A 20743-nucleotide genomic window follows, 5' to 3' on the forward strand; every position below is an offset into this window, starting at 1 on the left:
AGGCATGTAGGTGTAGTCTTAAAAAAAAAGGTATTCCATCCTAAAAGCATTACCATTAATTAATGCTAGCTACAAAAAAAGAGCAAGTCACTGATGACCAGCCTGCGTGATTAAATGGTATAAATGATTTGATGAAATTAAATGCCTGCTGCATCACTTACATCCACAAACCTCTTGTACATGAGGAAACGTAAAGAGTCCAATCTCCTCTTGTGCAGAGCATTGGGACACAGTCCTGAGTCAAAAAGACGAGATCACAATCATTTCTGCCTGAGGTGACACCCATACATGAACAACTACACACGAGCCTGTCACACACCTTGGTCAATGTTGAATTTCTCCAAGAGTCTGAAGACTTGTTTGGTGAGCAATTTGGGCTGGATCTGGCTCATGCATTGTTTGGTCAGAGAGATGCGAGGGAACCGCCTGTGGAAAAACACACACACAAGATCTTACAGCGACACACTGATGCCTACATACATACTGTAGGTTCCCATATGTTCACACATGTTCCATACATGCTTATCTCTTCCACACTAAAGCTGGGGTGGCACCACAAGTCTAGCAGTGTGACCAGTCGCTGTTCTAGATGATTGTGGCCTATGACGAAGGACTCTGCCAATGGCAACTTATTTTGCAAGATTAGTGGTACACACATCTGCAGAAGAAGATTGTAAAGGACAATGTTGGAAATTGGTTAGATATTTTAGAGGCCATTTTGAAAAAGTCAGATCTAACACATTTTAAGTACAGTATGCCAATGTATTCACTGCTTACAGTATGAATAAAGGTTGCACAGACATGTCTGTTGAAAATGTTTTGTCTCACCTCCTCCATATCCAGTTCTTTCTGTAACTTCAGCTTTATGGCGAGTACTGCAGCCTGTGAAAAACCAGAGTATAAAACGGTGTCAAATTATTTTGTCTGAAATCCTTCTGGCATAAAAAAATAATAATGCTAACATCAAATGAGGAACTCACCTCTTTATAGCAGTGAAGAGCCTGCAACCGTATAATGTGCAGTCGGAGTATGGCTGGATCCAGGGAATTGAGTTGGTAGATGTTTATGAGACTTTCTACAAAGTTGGGCTGGGTATCTGTTAGTAAGCTCAGAGCCCGCTGTTGAAGAGCCATTGCTTGTTGCTCTGAGAGTGAACTCAGGGTCACCTGATGGAGGGACGGACACAAATGACAAGGAACCAAAAATATATGTACAACAATATCTAAAAGAATATGGAACATACAGCAATAATTGTCGCTAATACTGAATTTTGGAACAAGGTCACTCATGAGACACAACTGGAAGTATTGGAGCTAATCTCGCTGTTGTAGAGGAACTGGAAACACGCGTGTGGCATGAAGGTGGATCATCAGGAGTTCAGTGATAAAAAAGATACAATATACAGGACCACTTGAGATGATCCATGTGCTCTAGTATTCACTTTTTAGATGCAACCTCATTAAACATGGCCTTTAGCTCACTCACTTTACTCAATAAATGCACTGGCAACTAAACATGTGAAAAAAAAAAAAATAATAATAATAAATTTGCTTTTCTGTAAATGTGGTTCAGGCAATCTCCCAACTAAGGACCGGGTGACATTTTTGTACATCTTCGCCCATGGCTCAATTGTGTGAAGTCACATTGATGGGTTATGGTTTAAATATCTGGATACGTACACATATTTTACAATGGGATGCATGTCTTGTACCAGTTTACAAAGATGGCAGTGTAATACATTTTATATTTAGCTAATTATTCAATATGCACACACAAACATGCATATGCTCGTTTAGCTATTAAATCAAAAAAAGATACTTGTATAAATCATTACCTACATCTGGCACAAGTGTATTTTTTTGCCTAGCGATTGGCACGGGGACTAACTGCTAAAGACGAAGCCGGTTGCACTGTGGAAACTGTTCAAGTGCTGAAGTGTCCAGATCTGCAGGTCTTAAAACTTAAACTCGGCAGTACATTTCTTTAGTTTAAAAGGATTTGTTTCATGATTCTCTTCTACCTGAGGACTTTCTTTCATCCATGACTGGAATTCCATGAGGATGTGCTGGCCGACGGTGTGGCTCCGACCCCGCTGTTTGCCTGGACAGCCCTCCAGGATTGTTAGTAAAGCCTCCAGAGGCTCAGACAACTTTGAAAATCCCTGGAGGGCTGTCCAATGTAGCTGTGGGGGGAGAAAAGAGAGGGAGCACTGTGAATTAAAACTAAAATGTTGGAGGAAAAGGTAAATGTATAAAACATTACAGCTTATTCGTCTTTGTAATCTTGTTTTAAGGTGGATTCATTCAAATCTGAATATGTGGATCATTCATATTACAGCCACACAAATATCATGTCGGTCATGTTGAAGGGAATCTCTTCCTATTGTTTGCAAAACACAGTTGTTTTAGTTTGGAACTTAAGAGTGCTTGTTCACCATCATTTACATATGCAGTATGATTTGTGTGTCAATTGGTAACTTCTCAAAAGATTTCAGTGAGTATAGAGGGGTGTTTTAATCCTTTTGAAATACCAGCGTTAACCTAGACTAGAAATTTGCAATAAATATTAAATAAGTCAAAGTTGTTGGCAAAATTAGATTACTGACAAGTGACATTTTTTTTAGAATAGCTGCACCACAGTAGGCGGTGGAGACAGCCAACTACCCTCCAAGTGGCTAGCAGACACAGAGACTTGTGACACATTTTAGGTCTCAGCTAAAGAATGCAAACTCTGGCATTATGAAATTTCTACACAAGAAAATAATATCTCTGTGAGAAAGGCGTGCGCTGTGTCTTAATTTGCAAAACAGATGTCATCCACTCAATATCCTCCTCACACAGATCTCAAGTTCATTCAGTGCAATGCGAATTCCTTCCTTCCTACTGACAGACACTCTGCTTTCCACATTAACACACACACACACACACACACACACACACACACACACACACACACACACACACACACACACACACACACACACACACACACACACACACACACACACACACACACACACACGTGAGCTTCATTTAAACATGTTGGTATCCAAGCTCTCTCTCTTGTGTTCCTTCCTGTGCAAGTGCCTCTCGCAGAAACACAGACTCTATCCCTCTACCTTTGGCGCGCACGCACACTCTTTGTGGGGACCCATCATTGACATAATGCATTCCCTAGCCCCTTACCCTAACCTTAACCATCACAACTAAATGCCTAACCTTAACCCTTACCCTAACCATCACCTAATTCTAACCCTAATCCTAAAACCAAGTCTTAACCCTCAAACTGCCCTTTAATGTTGTGGGGTCCAGCATTTTGGCCCCACAAGTATACTGTTTTCCCGGTTATTGGACCCCACGAATGTAGTTAAACGAGAACCCCCCCTCCCCCCACTCACACACACACACACACACACACACAATGACTCTCACCGTCTGCAGATCTTTCCGGTTCCATAGCTCGAAGAGTTGGTCTCTCAGCACGGCAGGGTCAAGACCTGGGGGGATTACACACATGCATAGATGAGGTGGGGTTTCACTCTGACCTTTGACCTCTATAACCTGTCAAGGAATCCCAACCTATCAGCCCTTTATAGTTTTTTGTTGTTTTTACCATATGAGGCACCTAATGGCTTTCTATTCAGCTCTTTTGGGCCTTAAAGTAAAGAGTTCTGATTTGGGAAAATGGAACTTTTGCAAGATGCAAATCCTCTAGATCTAATTCTCAAAGCCGAAATTCATTAAAAATATGCAAAGGCTATGCAAGTGTGTCATTTTGCCAACAATTAAAACTCATTAAATTTTCTACTGAAACCTCCAATGACAAGACTTTTATTCCAGTTACCACTATTTCCTGCTTGAACAAATGTTTATCAACTTTTCCAAACAATGTTGCTCGGCTATAATGGCGATTACCTTGCTATGCAAATATACGTTTGCGTGCTGTATACGTTTGCTTGCCCTTGCTCTTGAGTGCCGGTCATATTAATAAAAGGTCAAATTTGTCTTGAAATACCTTGTTTTGTGTCCAACCTCAATCTTAGCTTACAGGTAATGTGATATACTGGAAATATTGTTAGTTAAAACAGGCATAGCAGAGCAGCCATAACATCGGATTAACAGCTGAGGCTGGTTGGACAGTAGAGGAACCCAGCATTAGCTCTGCATTCCAGCTGAATCTGCAGCCAAAATACTCTCAGAGCACATTTTTTGAAAGACCATGGGGAGTAAAAGAGCTCAGAAACAAGAAGGGATGTAAGCATGCATGCATGCACGTTTTATGTCTATGCGCCTGTGCGTGTGTTCCACTTAAGACTTCCCAAAAGCTCCAGCTCTTTTTCTGTCGCTGATGCTGTGTGGGCTTTACCATACCTGCCCCCCCTACCTCCTTCCCAGGGCTAGTTTTCCTGTTCTCCTCTCCCTCCCTTGCAGCAGCCTCTCTCAATTTTGTCTCGGATTTCCCCAGGAAAGGGCTATGCGGTGGTCATAGTGTAAAACAGACAACCTTCCTGATGCATAGCCTGGGAAAGCAGACCAAGAGGCCTCTCCCTCTCTCTGTGTTGGCCTCTCTCTTTACTGCATCGCTTCTGGCCTGACACCTTTTGTCTCTTTCATGTGGTCTCTTAAACTTGAACTTTACCTGCCTTAGAATCTTTATATATACTATATGTATGTATGTATGTATGTATGTATGTATGTATGTATGTATGTATGTATGTATGTATGTATGTATATATATATATACACACATACACATATCCTCACTTGATTCAGGGTTTAGACATAATGCCAGTCATGCCATGCTTTTTACAACAAATCATGTCACTTTTAAAATTATGCAATACTAGTTTGTGATTTTTGTAAATAAATGTGCTACCTTCCAGACAATCAGTGTTCTTAAAAAAGAATTCTACTTTATATGAAAATCTATTTCCAGCTACTTAGAAGATGCTATATACGTTGCTCTGTAATCCATCACAAAAACTACAATATCTGCTTTTACTTTTGTAAATGATGCCTAACTGTTGCATGGTAATGCGGTACTTTTAAAATGAACCTTCCCTTCAGCTATCTCACCATGGGGCCAAAGCTTTGACCGCAACATGACAGCAGCGTGCTATAGAAAATGGTCAACAGCAAAGTAGCCTGTGTATATAGTAAATAGGATGAGCCATACAGAAACACTGCAATGGTCCACTGAAATGTCATTTAATTTCAAGCATTTGAACAGCTACAGTTTCCTTTAATGTTCTCTGTGGTTCTCTGCTGTTATACAACCCACTCCAGCCCATTCATCCCACTGACGAACATGCGTACGTGCACAGGGACTCACACAAACACAAACAGCACAACCCACTTCACTTCAGTCCCACTGTTTGTGTGAGGAGAGGAATGTGGAGCATGTAGCTTAGATTTGGCTGGTGGATGAATGACAGTGCTGGAGGCTCCCCATTCATTGCGACATAATAACCTCCATCACCACATACAAATACACGGACACACATACAGTACATGCCCTCATTCACCTTTGGGAGGGTGTTTTTTTTTTTTTTTTTACACAAGATCCTTTGAAATATGAGAAAACACTGTATTTACAACAAATGGATTTTAAAGTACTGAGACACTATACTAACCTCCCACTCTTTCAAAACAATAAAAGTCCCACTTAAATTTCAGCAAAATTAGACAGAGATTAAATCTACAGGCAGGTCTAACTGCCTGTTGCCAGGCAGTTGCCAAAATAAAAGAAACACAGAGATCAAGTGTCTAAATGGGGCATGTGGTGTCACTAGAGCCACCAGAAGAGCTTTCAGTCTGACTTGGCAGAGGTTGTGCAAGTGGCTCAACTCCACTAGAACACAACATTCTTCTACAAGTAGCCTACTTCACTCCTTTTGTATTTGCTGTAGGAGCTGGAAAGATCTTTTAACAGATGCTATGACAGAATCTTGAAAATGAGGAGAGTACAAGCACTTGCAGAATTTGATGCGTGTTAAAGCAGTGTTTGCATGTCAATTACCTCTCCAGAACTGACTACAACTTGGTTTCAATCCAAATGTGGTCTGACACATACCTACAGATTCTACAGTGAAACAAAAGTGACAATGCTGACTGAGCTCACTGAACACTCCATGAGCTCCTGGTGTTCAGCAAACTCGTGTTGCTAAGAGACATTTTATTAACAAAGCAAATCACAGTGGCAACATGTCTACACTACAATAGAGAATACCTTGTGCTGAAAAATCATTGGTTGGAATTTAAAATGTAATCTATCAAAAAGACAATGACGTACATTTTTATTGACTGTATGAATAATACAGTCCAAAGGAGTGATGACACAGTAACATAGTGGTTTCAGCACAACAATCTGCTGGACAAAACCTTATTTAACCAGTCTGATATGCTTATCGTGTGCTTTATTAATTGTTTAGATTGTTTGGATAAATGTATGTGAACACGTGCCTTATATAACCACTGTACAAAAGCTATGTTACCTATGGAGTCTGTATCCATCACAACTTTACATTAAACCCTCATATGTGTTGTTTCCTTGCTACATTTTGTAAGAGAACTGTGTGTTGTAAAACTGTGATACATACCCACTGCCCCTGGATTAGTATGGTTCATTTCGGGTGTGCTGCTGTCACTCTGTTGAGGAAGGAACACAAAACAACACTGCTATTAATAAGACCACCACATTGCTCAAATACAGTATATTACTATCACAAAATGAAAGCAAAAGATCATTTTGTTATGTACAACATACAGTAATATAGTAAAGCAACTGAGCTGGTAGGCCAAGATACGATCACGATACCCTACATACAGTTTTTTAGCTAATGCGTTTGCCTTTAATTATGTTGGGCAACAACTTTGCAGTGTCTTGAATGATTCAGGGTGCAACATTTACTTTTTTGTCCACCAGCCAAATGACTAGTGAATGTTTAAATTGTACTAGCCACTCAATAGATTACCAGTTTGTTTGACTGTTAAATGCAGCAAATCGACCAGCATATTTTAACAGCATTTTGCTGGTGGATGGTGCAAATTTTGTACTCTGGATGTCATGTGACACACACACACACACACACACACACACACACACACACACACACACACACACACACACACACACACACACACACACACACACACACACACACACACACACACACACACACACACACACACACACACACACACACACAAAAAGCAGCCTGAGAAAGGGTAAGATGCCAGCTGGCTATTAGACTTAATTCCAGGCTAAGGATGATGTTTTTAGGCTTGAAGTTTGGTTGTATCTCCCTGTCTGAATGCCTGCAGTCTTTAGAGGCCGGTTTTAGCATGCAACAGTGTCCAGGTAACAGAACGTTTTTCAGGGGATGGAGGAGGAAGAGAAGAGAGCACCTTTTTTATCTTCTATCCCCGCCTAGTGGTAATTAAAACGATTACACTTCCTTAGTGCTTGACTTCACACTTTCTGTTAGCAAACATTAGCTTGTCTGGCACTGACAAATCAAGCACTCAGTCAACTTCTGATGACATCCGTGCGTGTTCATTTAATTGCTCTTGTGTTTCTGATGCAAGAGCTAATTAAAAGCCAAAGCAGTTTGTAGTTTTGCCAAGGACGTTGTAACATTACCATGACTAACGTTAGGCTAACGTTAGCTCAAACCTCAGTGCTAGGTAGTCATATTGCTCTCCAATACACAGTCGACATCATATTTCAGAGTGTTGACAAGCGATATACATACATTGTTACGCTAATGTAACGTTACGTTATCGATGCTAATGGACTCACCATGTGCTACTTTACTTTCTTCCAGTTAGCTATCGTTACCTTGCATCAGTTGAGTTTGTGTGGGGCAGTGGACCAGTTTGTATATTTTTTGTTTGCCCTGGATTTAACGTTGCAGGCAGCCCTTGCCCTCACGCTGTACAAAATTCCAGATTTATTAGCCAAGATTCACAGACTATGACCCTTGAATCATGTCATAAAACAGTAAACATATTTATAAATACACACTGTCAGATACTGTATTGATGGAGTTTATCAGGAACGATAAACACACTGTAGGTAAAGCTGCCTGTAGTGCTACGCTTAGGGAAAAATAAACCTGCTATCAGTTCTTCATCCACTACTTGGTCTTCAGTGGAGGCTGTCATGCAGGCCCAAAGTGCACTACCGCCATCATCTGGTCAAGGAACGCGGAGCAATGTAAGAACAATGTAAAAACACAATTACTTACTTTAAAGCAGATTTGTTAATGAGCCACACACTGTAAATTCATATTGATTTAACATAGATACGTTTTAAAACCACTGTAGGCTACACCATGGTCTACCCATCATTTCCCACGTTAATGCAATCACTTTATTGCTAGGAGAAATTACTGTGTTCTTTTGCAACAGTGTGTTTCATGTGAAAACCACCTGTTCTACCATCAAAGTTACAGTCGTCACCCCAAATAGTTAGTAGATAAGTTAGGGTTAAGGCAATACTTGGTTGCATTACTAAATTAATTTAACCTAACCAATAAACCTTCTCAAGCTCCTTTCCTCCATGTTATGATTTTATTGTGTGAAATTTCAGAGTGCTCCACCCCTGTAATATCACTGGATATCATTAATTTGAGTTTATCCTGTAAACAATAAACATAAAAAACAGAGTAGTGAGATAGTTGTTTTATTGGTAATCTGTTGTGATATAACTGAACACATACATTTTAAGTGAGTGCTGACAGAGTATCTGTAAGGTAAGTTCAGATGAGCAGCGTTGTTTCTTCATCCCACCCAGTTTTCCTTCAGGAAACATGTTCTCCTGGACTGAATTTCAGTTTGTATGCCCCAAAAATGAACTTGAACAGTCCAAACACTTTGGCTCTGGGAGCTTTTCTTCTGCAAAAGAGCAAAAATACATTAAGTGCTTTGATCTGATAACTGGGTGGGGATTTGCATGAACACATATGTATGTACTGTACAGTTGGTACAGTTGACACCAGAATCTAAATCACAGTTGTGTTACAAAGATCATGTAAGTTGAATTATAATCAGCAGCGTTTGTCGTCTGTAGTCAAAACTTTGTTTTAAAAGCAACATGGGACACCTACAGTGGCAAAAAGAGGCTTAACAGAGCTGCATCAGTAAAAAAAGATAAATTATTAACCATCAAGAACAACAGTATTTTTGATTTTTGATAACACAAGTGTCATTATATATGTATCAGATATGTTTCACTATAAATATTTAATCTGCACAGTACTTTTAATGTTTATTTGAATATAATGAAAACATATGATTGTGTGCCTCATTTCGGGGGACTTCTTTACAAACTGGAGAAGAAAACAATAAAAAATTGCACTGTAATGCATTCAGATGCGTGAAACATGTTGTGTTTTGTATTTCATTCCTCACATTCAGTGACATCTCTGCATACAATCTTTCTCAGTTTTAAAGTTGTTCTGGTTGCCCTTACACCCTCCATAGGTGAAACGCTGGCATCTCATTGAGGAGGAGTTGTAGAAGTAACGTTGAACGTAAGCACGACATGGACCCGTTTTTGGTGTTTGTTCACAGACCTCTACAAAAAGACAGAGATAACGTAAGTAACACAGAGAGATGACTATTAGTTAGAACTTGACTTTAAAAGACGTCACATGTACAGTAGTGTATGGTTTGTACTTTTAGTTCCTGTAATCAACATCAGAACCAGGATCTCTCTTCTATTCAGCACACATTCATTATCAGCACTGCTCAATTAGTGTACCATGTTAATCAATTGAGTACATGTAAGTTGATCTCTACCCTGTTGCTATGAGTTGCATTAAAGTCCTCATTCATATAAGTGTCCATGGCTAAACATCTTTAAGCTGCACAGTACTTTTTTGTTAATCTGAATATAATAAAAAACATATGATCATGTGCATCATTTCTGGGCAGCTGATTACAAACTAGGACAATAAAATAATAAAAAAGCAAAAATAAGCATTACACTCTACTGTGTGTGAAACATATTGTATTTTGTATTTCACTCCTAACCGTTAATGTGACATCTCTGCATACACTCTTTCTCAGTTTTAAAGTTGTTCTGGTTGCCCCCACACCCTCCATAGATGACAAGCTGGCAGCTCATTGAGGGGGAGTTGTAGAAGTAACGTGGAATGGTAGCATGACATGGACCTATTTTTGGTGTTTGTTCACAGACATCTACAAGGAGAGATACAGGAAGAAGCACAGAGACAACCAATAGTTAGTTCTTGACTCTAAAATACATCAAATATTGTGTATGGTTTGTACTTTTAGTTCCTATGATCAATATCAGAACCAGGATCTCTCTTCTATTCAGCACACACTTATTATCAGCACTGTTCAATTAGTGTACCATGTTAATCAACTGAGTACATGTAAGTTGATCTCTACCCTGTTGCTATGAGTTGCATTAAAGTCCTCATTCGTATAAGTGTCCATGCCTAAACATCTTTAAGCTGCACAGTACTTTTTTGTTAATCTGAATATAATAAAAAAAAAAATATATGATAATGTTTATCATTTCTGGGCACCTCATTACAAACTAGGACAATAAAATAATAAAAAAGCTAAAATAAGCATTACACTCTACTGTGTGTGAAACATGTTGTATTTTGTATTTCACTCCTCACCTTCAGGACATTTCTGCACACACTCTTTCTCAGTTTTAAAGTTGTTCTGGTTGCCCCCACACCCTCCATAGGTGAAACGCTGGCAGCTCATTGAGGAGGAGTTGTAGAAATAACGTGGAATGGCAGCATGACATGGACCTATTTCTGGTGTTTGTTCACAGACCTCTACAAGGAGAGATACAGGAAGAAGCACAGGGAGACAACCACTAGTTAGTTCTTGACTCTAAAATACATCAAATGTTGTGTATGGTTTGTACCTTTAGTTCCTGTGATCAACAAAGAACCAGGATCTCTCTTCTATTCAGCACACACTTATTATCAGCACTGTTCAATTAGTGTACCATGTTAATCAACTGAGTACATGTAAGTTGATCTCTACCCTGTTGCTATGAGTTGCATTAAAGTCCTCATTCAAATAAGTGTCCATGGCTAAACATCTTTAAGCTGCATAGTACTTTTTGGTTAATGTGAATATAATAAAAAACATATGATCATGTGCATCATTTCTGGGCAGCTGATTACAAACTAGGAAAATAAAATAATAAAAAAAGCAAAAATAAGCATTACACTCTACTGTGTGTGAAACATGTTGTATTTTGTATTTCACTCCTCACCGTCAGTGTGACATCTCTGCATACACTTTTTCTCAGTTTTAAAGTTGTTCTGGTTGCCCCCACACCCTCCATAGGTGAAAAGCTGGCAGCTCACTGAGGAGGAGTTGTAGAAGTAACGTGGAATGGCAGCATGACATCGACCTATTTCTGGTGTTTGTTCACAGACCTCTACAAGGAGAGATACAGGAAGAAGCACAGAGACAACCAATAGTTAGTTTTTGACTCTAAAATACATCAAATATTGTGTATGGTTTGTACTTTTAGTTCCTATGATCAACATCAGAACCAGGATCTCTCTTCTATTCAGCACACACTTATTATCAGCACTGTTCAATTAGTGTACCATGTTAATCAACTGAGTACATGTAAGTTGATCTCTACCCTGTTGCTATGAGTTGCATTAAAGTCCTCATTCATATAAGTGTCCATGGCTAAACATCTTTAAGCTACACAGTACTTTTTTGTTAATCTGAATATAATAAAAAATATATGATCATGTGCATCATTTCTGGGCAGCTGATTACAAACTAGGAAAATAAAATAATAAAAAAGCAAAAAAAAGCATTACACTCTACTGTGTGTGAAACATGTTGTATTTTGTATTTCACTCCTCACCGTCAGTGTGACATCTCTGCATACACTTTTTCTCAGTTTTAAAGTTGTTCTGGTTGCCCCCACACCCTCCATAGGTGAAAAGCTGGCAGCTCATTGAGGGGGAGTTGTAGAAGTAACGTGGAATGGTAGCATCACATGGACCTATTTCTGGTGTTTGTTCACAGACCTCTTCAAGGAGAGATACAGGAAGAAGCACAGAGACAACCAATAGTTAGTTCTTGACTCTAAAATACATCAAATATTGTGTATGGTTTGTACTTTTAGTTCCTATGATCAATATCAGAACCAGGATCTCTCTTCTATTCAGCACACACTTATTATCAGCACTGTTCAATTAGTGTACCATGTTAATCAACTGAGTACATATAAGTTGATCTCTACCCTGTTGCTATGAGTTGCATTAAAGTCCTCATTCATATAAGTGTCCATGGCTAAACATCTTTAAGCTACACAGTACTTTTTTGTTAATCTGAATATAATACAAAAAATATATGATAATGTGCATAATTTCTGGGCACCTCATTACAAACTAGGACAATAAAATAATAAAAAAGCTAAAATAAGCATTACATTCTACTGTGTGTGAAACATGTTGTATTTTGTATTTCACTCCTCACCTTCAGGACATCTCTGCATACACTTTTTCTCAGTTTTAAAGTTGTTCTGGTTGCCCCCACACCCTCCATAGGTGAAAAGCTGGCAGCTCATTGAGGAGGAGTTGTAGAAGTAACGTGGAATGATAGCATGACATGGACCTATTTCTGGTGTTTGTTCACAGACCTCTACAAGGAGAGATACAGGAAGAAGCACAGAGACAACCAATAGTTAGTTCTTGACTCTAAAATACATCAAACGTTGTGTATGGTTTGTACTTTTAGTTCCTGTGATCAACATTACGTGGAATGATAGCATGACATGGACCTATTTTTGATCTTTGTTCACAGACCTCTACAAAAAGAGAGAGATAACGCAAGTAACACAGAGAGACAACTATTAGTTAGAACTTGACTGTAAAAGACATCACATGTATAGTAGTGTATGGTTTGTACTTTTAGTTCCTGTAATCAACATCAGAACCAGGATCTCTCTTCTATTCAGCACAAACTTATTATCAGCACTGTTCAATTAGTGTACCATGTTAATCAACTGAGTACATCTAAGTTGATCTCTACCCTGTTGCTATTAGAGCTGTCAATCTTCCTCTATAATACTATTCGAATTCCATTTGAGATTTTTTTTAATATTCGAATAATATTCGAATATTTAATGCTCAAAATGCAGCCTGTTAAATATGTTCTACACTACTCTGGCTTATGCATTGTCAATGCCACTACAAGCATGTGGTTGTTGTTACACGTTCTGTCCACTAGAGGGGCATCCATTAGCCTGGCCTTGAGGCGACCTGCACGCAACTTTGTTTACATTCATTTTCCACCACGAGCACACAGCGACAAACACAAATCAACAGAGTAATGAAACATAATCTAACAAGTGAAGCGGCTCTGTTGTAAAGGCTAACGGTGCTCGGTTAGCACAATGTCATCATGTTAGGAAGCACAGCCGAAACCATTTGTCATAAACTAGGTAAGTAGTAACAAACGATGCTAACTGCATTAATAACTAAGCCAAACGGTGCTGTCACTACTATTTTAGTGATTTATAAGCAACCTGATTCCAGCAGATTGTCACATTACTGAGAATACAGCTGTTAAAATGTAATATATGAAGTAGAAGCTAACTCTGACAGCTGTAGGGCAGCTAACATAAACTTTAGCTTTCTCCATGAAGCTCCCAGCTAGCTACGCTAAAGTTACCTCCCGACGCAGTTAGGAAACCAGAACTAACTATTGATAACATCAGCATTTTGGCTCGGTGGGTGGCGATTTTAAAGTCATGTTAAAACTATTTCCCGTCCTACTTACGATTTCCAGCCGCAGCCTGTCACTCCCCCGTGTACTAACGTTACTCGCTACGTAACGTTAGCTCTGTGATGTTGTACTAACGTTACCCGGTACGTAACGTTGTCTTAAGACCTCACAATGCGTTGTGTTTCTCACTCCCGCTGTTATTGTTCATACGGCGTGACATGAATCACACATGCGGGTGGTCAAGGCGAGAAGAGGGAGATTAGCTAACGTTAGCCAACATATTTATATAAAAAAAGTCACATTCGAATAGTATTGATTTTTTTTACTATTAGAATTATATTCGAATTTCGGTATTCGTTCCAACAGCCCTAGTTGCTATGAGTTGCATTAAAGTCCTCATTCATATAAGTGTCCATGGCTAAACATCTTTAAGCTGCACAGTACTTTTTTGTTAATCTGAATATAATAAAAAACATATGATTATGTGCATAATTTCTGGGCAGCTGATTACAAACTAGGACAATAAAATAATAAAAAAGCAAAAATAAGCATTACACTCTACTGTGTGTGAAACATGTTGTATTTTGTATTTCACTCCTAACCGTCAGTGTGACATCTCTGCATACACTTTTTCTCAGTTTTAAAGTTGTTCTGGTTGCCCCCACACCCTCCATAGGTGAAAAGCTGGCAGCTCATTGAGGAGGAGTTGTAGAAGTAACGTTGAAAGTAAGCATCACATGGACCTATTTCTGGTGTTTGTTCACAGACCTCTACAAGGAGAGATACAGGAAGAAGCACAGAGACAACCAATAGTTAGTTCTTGACTCTAAAATACATCAAATATTGTGTATGGTTTGTACTTTTAGTTCCTATGATCAATATCAGAACCAGGATCTCTCTTCTATTCAGCACACACTTATTATCAGCACTGTTCAATTAGTGTACCATGTTAATCAACTGAGTACATGTAAGTTGATCTCTACCCTGTTGCTATGAGTTGCATTAAAGTCCTCATTCTTATAAGTGTCCATGGCTAAACATCTTTAAGCTGCACAGTACTTTTTTGTTAATCTGAATATAATAAAAAACATATGATCATGTGCATCATTTCTGGGCAGCTGATTACAAACTAGGACAATAAAATAATAAAAAAGCTAAAATAAACATTACACTCTACTGTGTGTGAAACATGTTGTATTTTGTATTTCACTCCTAACCGTCAGTGTGACATCTCTGCATACACTTTTTCTCAGTTTTAAAGTTGTTCTGGTTGCCCCCACACCCTCCATAGGTGAAAAGCTGGCAGCTCATTGAGGGGGAGTAGTAGAAGTAACGTGGAATGGTAGCATCACATGGACCTATTTCTGGTGTTTGTTCACAGACATCTACAAGGAGAGATACAGGAAGAAGCACAGAGACAACCAATAGTTAGTTCTTGACTCTAAAATACATCAAATATTGTGTATGGTTTGTACTTTTAGTTCCTATGATCAACATCAGAACCAGGATCTCTCTTCTATTCAGCACACACTTATTATCAGCACTGTTCAATTAGTGTACCATGTTAATCAACTGAGTACATGTAAGTTGATCTCTACCCTGTTGCTATGAGTTGCATTAAAGTCCTCATTCATATAAGTGTCCATGGATAAACATCTTTAAGCTGCACAGTACTTTTTTGTTAATCTGAATATAATAAAAAAAATATATGATAATGTGCATCATTTCTGGGCACCTCATTACAAACTAGGACAATAAAATAATAAAAAAGCTAAAATAAGCATTACACTCTGTGTGAAACATGTTGTATTTTGTATTTCACTCCTCACCTTCAGGACATCTCTGCATACACTCTTTCTCAGTTTTAAAGTTGTTCTGGTTGCCCCCACACCCTCCATAGGTGAAAAGCTGGCAGCTCATTGAGGAGGAGTTGTAGAAGTAACGTGGAATGATAGCATGACATGGACCTATTTCTGGTGTTTGTTCACAGACCTCTACAAGGAGAGATACAGGAAGAAGCACAGAGACAACCAATAGTTAGTTCTTGACTCTAAAATACATCAAACGTTGTGTATGGTTTGTACTTTTAGTTCCTGTGATCAACATTACGTGGAATGATAGCATGACATGGACCTATTTTTGGTGTTTGTTCACAGACCTCTACAAAAAGAGAGAGATAACGCAAGTAACACAGAGAGACAACTATTAGTTAGAACTTGACTGTAAAAGACATCACATGTACAGTAGTGTATGGTTTGTACTTTTAGTTCCTATGATCAACATCAGAACCAGGATCTCTCTTCTATTCAGCACACACTTATTATCAGCACTGTTCAATTAGTGTACCATGTTAATCAACTGTGTACATGTAAGTTGATCTCTACCCTGTTGCTATGAGTTGCATTAAAGTCCTCATTCATATAAGTGTCCATGGCTAAACATCTTTAAGCTGCACAGTTATTTTTTGTTAATCTGAATATAATAAAAACATATGATCATGTGCATCATTTCTGGGCAGCTGATTACAAACTAGGACAATAAAATAATAAAGCAAAAATAAGCATTACACTCTACTGTGTGTGAAACATGTATTTTGTATTTCACTCCTCACCTTCAGGACATTTCTGCATACACTCTTTCTCAGTTTTAAAGTTGTTCTGGTTGCCCCCACACCCTCCATAGGTGAAAAGCTGGCAGCTCATTGAGGAGGAGTTGTAGAAGTAACGTGGAAAGTAAGCTTCACATGGACCTATTTCTGGTGTTTGTTCACAGACCTCTACAAGGAGAGATACAGGAAGAAGCACAGAGACAACCAATAGTTAGTTCTTGACTCTAAAATACATCAAATATTGTGTATGGTTTGTACTTTTAGTTCCTGTGATCAACATAGAACCAGGATCTCTCTTCTATTCAGCACACATTCATTATCAGCACTGCTCAATTAGTGTACCATGTTAATCAACTGAGTAAGTTGATCTCGTACCTGTAGCATTGAACAGAGGAGCTTTGAGCAGAGTTGCATCCTCCACGTCTGCAAGAGCCACAGAGGGCTCCACCTGTATCACACAGCCACAGACAGACGTGGTCAGAGATACATGACATGTAAATCCTCTTGTAGAGATGTTCCACATAACATTCTTTCAAACTTGTTTCAAGATTATCTTAAACACTTTCTCTAATTTGGTTGACAACATCACATATTCTGTAATGTCTTATTAAAGCATTTCACTGAAACGAGCATAACAAAATGTGAGACATACCTATCCAATTATTTTTCTTTCTTTTTTTTTTATAGCTACAGCATTAAATCAAAGATAGTTATGCTTGTCCTGTGTTCTGTTTTACTGGTTCTACTGGTTTACTATTTATTATTATTATTGAGCCAGGATCAGTGACAACATTAAAATGCTGCACAGATGTTACAGTATTAAAACAGACATATGGCTTGAAATAATAAACCTTTCATTTACTGTTGCTATAAAAAACAGTATGACAGCATAACAAGAGACAGTGAATAAAAGAATATGATAATCCACAAAACCTCTGGAATGGTCTACCTATACATGTAAGAACAGCTCGGACCATTGAAACAATCAAGTCGTTGCTTAAGACCCATTACTATGCATTGGCTTTCAATTCAAGTTGAGCTTTGATATCTTGACCTTTTTCTACTGTTGGTTATTTTGTATTGTATATTGTGTATTGTTTGTGTATATTATATCTTTGATTTTGGACCTTGTTAAGCACTTTGGTCAACTATGGTTGTTTTTAAACATGCTATATAAATAAAATTGAGCTGAACTGAACAAAAAGTACAAGAATGGCCATAAAGGAAGAATAGATAATCATTATCATAATTATAAAAACAGCTGCGGTCAGAGATACATGACATTTAAATCCTCTTCTGTAATATCCCACAATACATTCTCCTGAACGTGTTTCAAGATTAGCTTAAACACTTTCCAATTCAGTTGACCATATCACACATTCTGTAATGTCTTATTACACTTAAGCTCAATCACATGCTTTACAAGTGAAATATTCATATCCAAAACCTTTCTTTTTGAAATACCTGCAGCATTAAATCAAAGGGAAATTGTACTTGCCCTGTTCATTTAAAATCTGATAAACCTGTTAATTATCTGATAAAGAACCAGTATGGCATTCTTCCAATAGACAATAAAAGAAAAAAATGACATGTACTGTATATAATGAACAAAAAAGAAGGATATAAACTAATTTACAAAAACAGCTGCGGAGCTCAGCCACTCACCTGATCCCCATCAACAGGGACCCCCTGGAGGGTCCAGGTCCACCCCAGGAGCAGCACAGAAACCAGAATCATTGCTTTCTCCATCTTAACACTTCTGTCCTGCTGTGTCTGAAGTTCTGAGAGCCTGAATTGATGGAAATATATATAGCTATCTACTTGCTTCTTATATTACTCCCCAGCCCAGTACATTGACCTATTAGACTTATTTGTGCTGTGCTGACTCCATATGTATTTACTCCCATGGCCAAACAAATAAATGAGTAAAACATCATCTAATGTGGTTGAGCAAATTAGACATTGGACGTTAACATCACAAATCAAAGTGTTTGTTTAACCCTCCTGTTATCCTCAAATTTACTAACATCTGTTAACCCTGGGGTCAATTTGACCCCAGGGATAACAGATACCAAATTTTTATGTTGATAGCCTAAACTGGCAACTGGAAAATGTTGACAGCCCCCCCCCCCCCCACACACACACACACACATCCAGAATACCTATTATGTGACTATTGAAACATATGAAAATCACAACAAAATCTCCCTGATTCAACTTAAATTGAAAAGAAACCGCCACGAAATGCAACCAGACATTCATCCACACGTGGGGGCCTGGATTGTAGAGAAAGGGTAATCGCTGCACCCACTTGTCCCATACATCCCGTATTGCTGCCAATTTGTCACGCTCCCGTCGGCCCTACCTCGTTTCTCTGTCATCAAAGCGGATGACATGGGAGAAAACACTGAATGTTTTCAGAGACATAGTGGCTGGAAATATTGCCCTTCCATCAATTGCCTTCCAAAGGCTTGCTGTTGCTTCACTTTTTGACTTGTATACTCCTGCCAAAATGTGCAACCCAATGTAGGCATGGAGGTCTGTCACGTCCACATCTTTCCAACTGTCCACACATACACACGACTTCCCTCTAAATTTTACATCTCAAGTATATCTTTTTCAACTGATGGTGTCATGAAAATATCTTGGACGTGGGTGTGGGTATGTGTGCGTGTGTGTGTGTGTGTTTGGGGGAATTGAAGATTGTGAAATTGCAACAACCTGCATGTGAAAGTGACCTCAAAACAATCTCAGCAAATTTGTGTAAAATGTTCATATTTTCTATGTTTTATCCAGCTAAAACAGCCTGGGGTCAAATTGACCCCAAGGAACACCGATGCATACAAAATGCATACAGGACATTGAAAATATATCATCCTGTTAATTTTATGTTTACCCAGTTGTCCCCATTAAATTAGGAAAAGTCATGTCAAGCACTTGTTTAGAGATGTTAAACATTGAATGGGGTCAAATTGACCCCAAAGATAACAGGAGGGTTAATTCACACAGTGTTGCTAAATGAAAGGCAATATGGAATGGCAATCAAAGCCAGTTATTTTAACCCAACAATAAACTATTGTTTAATGTGGACAAAATGTTTCACATTTATGTGAAATTAAAGTTCAACTAAAATACATTAGAAAAAAAGATATGTGTGTGTTGTGTGTGTGTGTGTGTGTGTGTTTAGATTTCAATGGGATCATGTGTTTCCCTTGATATAAACTAACATTGTAAGTGTTGGTAAGGGCTATGTTGGAGCCATTTCACTACTTTCTTTGTATAGGCTAGTATGTTGGTTATGTCAAGGTGCAGTTTTATGTTTGAGCGCTGGCTGGAGCATTGCTTTGGGAAGGCATAAAGCTAATCAACCACAGGCACACAGGTGTGTGGAAAACGGGGAAAGCAGACAGCTTTTTACCGTGTTTGTCGTGTCAGTTTTGTCAGTGTTTCAGTTGTTTGACAAGGAAACTAAACCAGAAATGAAATGAAATGGACTCTATGCTTGTGCGACGGTAAGCAGGCCGTTACTACTGGAAATAAATGGGTCACAGCACTGAAATGCAGACAAATTGTGGACATTGATTATTGGCATGCAGAACACGCGTCCAAGCATGTTCTCCCCACCGTATTGGCCTAATATAGGAGTTGATAAAAGACTCTACAGGCTATCTTCATAGTTCACAATACAAAAGAATGAAGGGAGATGGATGTTTTCAAATGCAATGTAAATGGTAAAAACTCTGTTCTGTCACTGTGTCACAAGTTTGAGGGTGTATTGAGAAGTTTAACATTAGTAGGCTATAAGCTATGGGTGATTTCAACATATTGATCCAGGGAAACATAGATTGAACATTTAACCCATGAAAAAAAAATTCTAACAACATTAAACCAAAAAAAGAGTTTGTGTTATTCTAAAATTCAACACAATTTTTTTTAATGCAAATGTATATTGATTGCAGATATTGTTCTCCTTGATTACTGGTTACTAATAATCAGTATCGGCCCTGAAAAAACATTTCAATCGACCCCTATGTGCAATAAAAGAGTAATTCATGGCTGTAATCATTCCTCCTTACCATACTAGTCATGAAGAAATCCCTTCATGACCCAACTGTAAAAATTCTGGACAAAAAAACCACACTCGTTTCAGTTAAGTTAAGTTAAGTTAAGTTGAAGCTAATATGAGGCCTCTGTGTGTAGGTTTACTGTTGGTGTTTAGTCCCAGCAACAAACCTACATGTGATTACCAGGAGGTACCCGCACGCTGCAGCTCAGCAAGAAAACACTGTCTGCAGAAAATCTGACTTTGAAAATACCTACATGACTCATGAAGCTTCCACTCAACATTAGAATGTATTTTTACACAGAATCAGGACAGTGA

General features: G+C 38.5%; 2 protein-coding genes across 5 annotated transcripts in view; both read right to left on the reverse strand.

Moving 5' to 3' along the window:
* The window catches only part of exd3 (exonuclease 3'-5' domain containing 3), a 46684-nt gene extending 38602 nt beyond the window's left edge, over window positions 1-8082 (reverse strand). The window contains exons 1-9 of one of the 2 annotated variants that reach the window (XM_039779093.1): window positions 7840-8082; window positions 6599-6647; window positions 3432-3496; window positions 2021-2182; window positions 981-1166; window positions 829-882; window positions 519-658; window positions 320-426; window positions 162-235 (exon numbers count right to left, since the gene is read on the reverse strand). In XM_039779093.1, the coding sequence (XP_039635027.1) occupies window positions 162-235; window positions 320-426; window positions 519-658; window positions 829-882; window positions 981-1166; window positions 2021-2182; window positions 3432-3496; window positions 6599-6626 (816 nt within the window). In that variant the 5' untranslated portion in view covers window positions 6627-6647; window positions 7840-8082. Of the gene's footprint in view, window positions 1-161; window positions 236-319; window positions 427-518; window positions 659-828; window positions 883-980; window positions 1167-2020; window positions 2183-3431; window positions 3497-6598; window positions 6648-7800 lie in introns of both variants that reach the window. The other variant, XM_039779092.1, reaches the window with a different exon arrangement.
* A 1331-nt stretch (window positions 8083-9413) lies between these two features.
* LOC120545111 (papilin-like) lies at window positions 9414-18201 on the reverse strand. 3 transcript variants are annotated; one of them, XM_039779095.1, is made up of 12 exons: window positions 18028-18198; window positions 16738-16810; window positions 16366-16530; window positions 15584-15748; window positions 14972-15139; window positions 14357-14524; window positions 12504-12668; window positions 11887-12054; window positions 11272-11439; window positions 10658-10822; window positions 10038-10205; window positions 9414-9579 (listed from the first exon to the last, which is right to left on the reverse strand). In XM_039779095.1, exons 1-12 carry the CDS (start codon window positions 18109-18111, stop codon window positions 9416-9418), a joined length of 1821 nt encoding a protein of 606 aa, XP_039635029.1. In that variant the 5' UTR covers window positions 18112-18198; the 3' UTR covers window positions 9414-9415. The 3 variants fall into 3 exon arrangements, with proteins under 3 accessions (XP_039635029.1, XP_039635030.1, XP_039635031.1); XM_039779096.1 differs by lacking the exon at window positions 14357-14524 and having other exon boundaries at window positions 18028-18201; XM_039779097.1 differs by lacking the exons at window positions 14357-14524; window positions 14972-15139 and having other exon boundaries at window positions 18028-18201.
* Between the last annotated feature and the right edge of the window lie 2542 nt (window positions 18202-20743).

Source organism: Perca fluviatilis, chromosome 17 (assembly GCF_010015445.1).
Source record: "Perca fluviatilis chromosome 17, GENO_Pfluv_1.0, whole genome shotgun sequence".
Taxonomy (NCBI): Eukaryota; Metazoa; Chordata; class Actinopteri; order Perciformes; family Percidae; genus Perca; species Perca fluviatilis.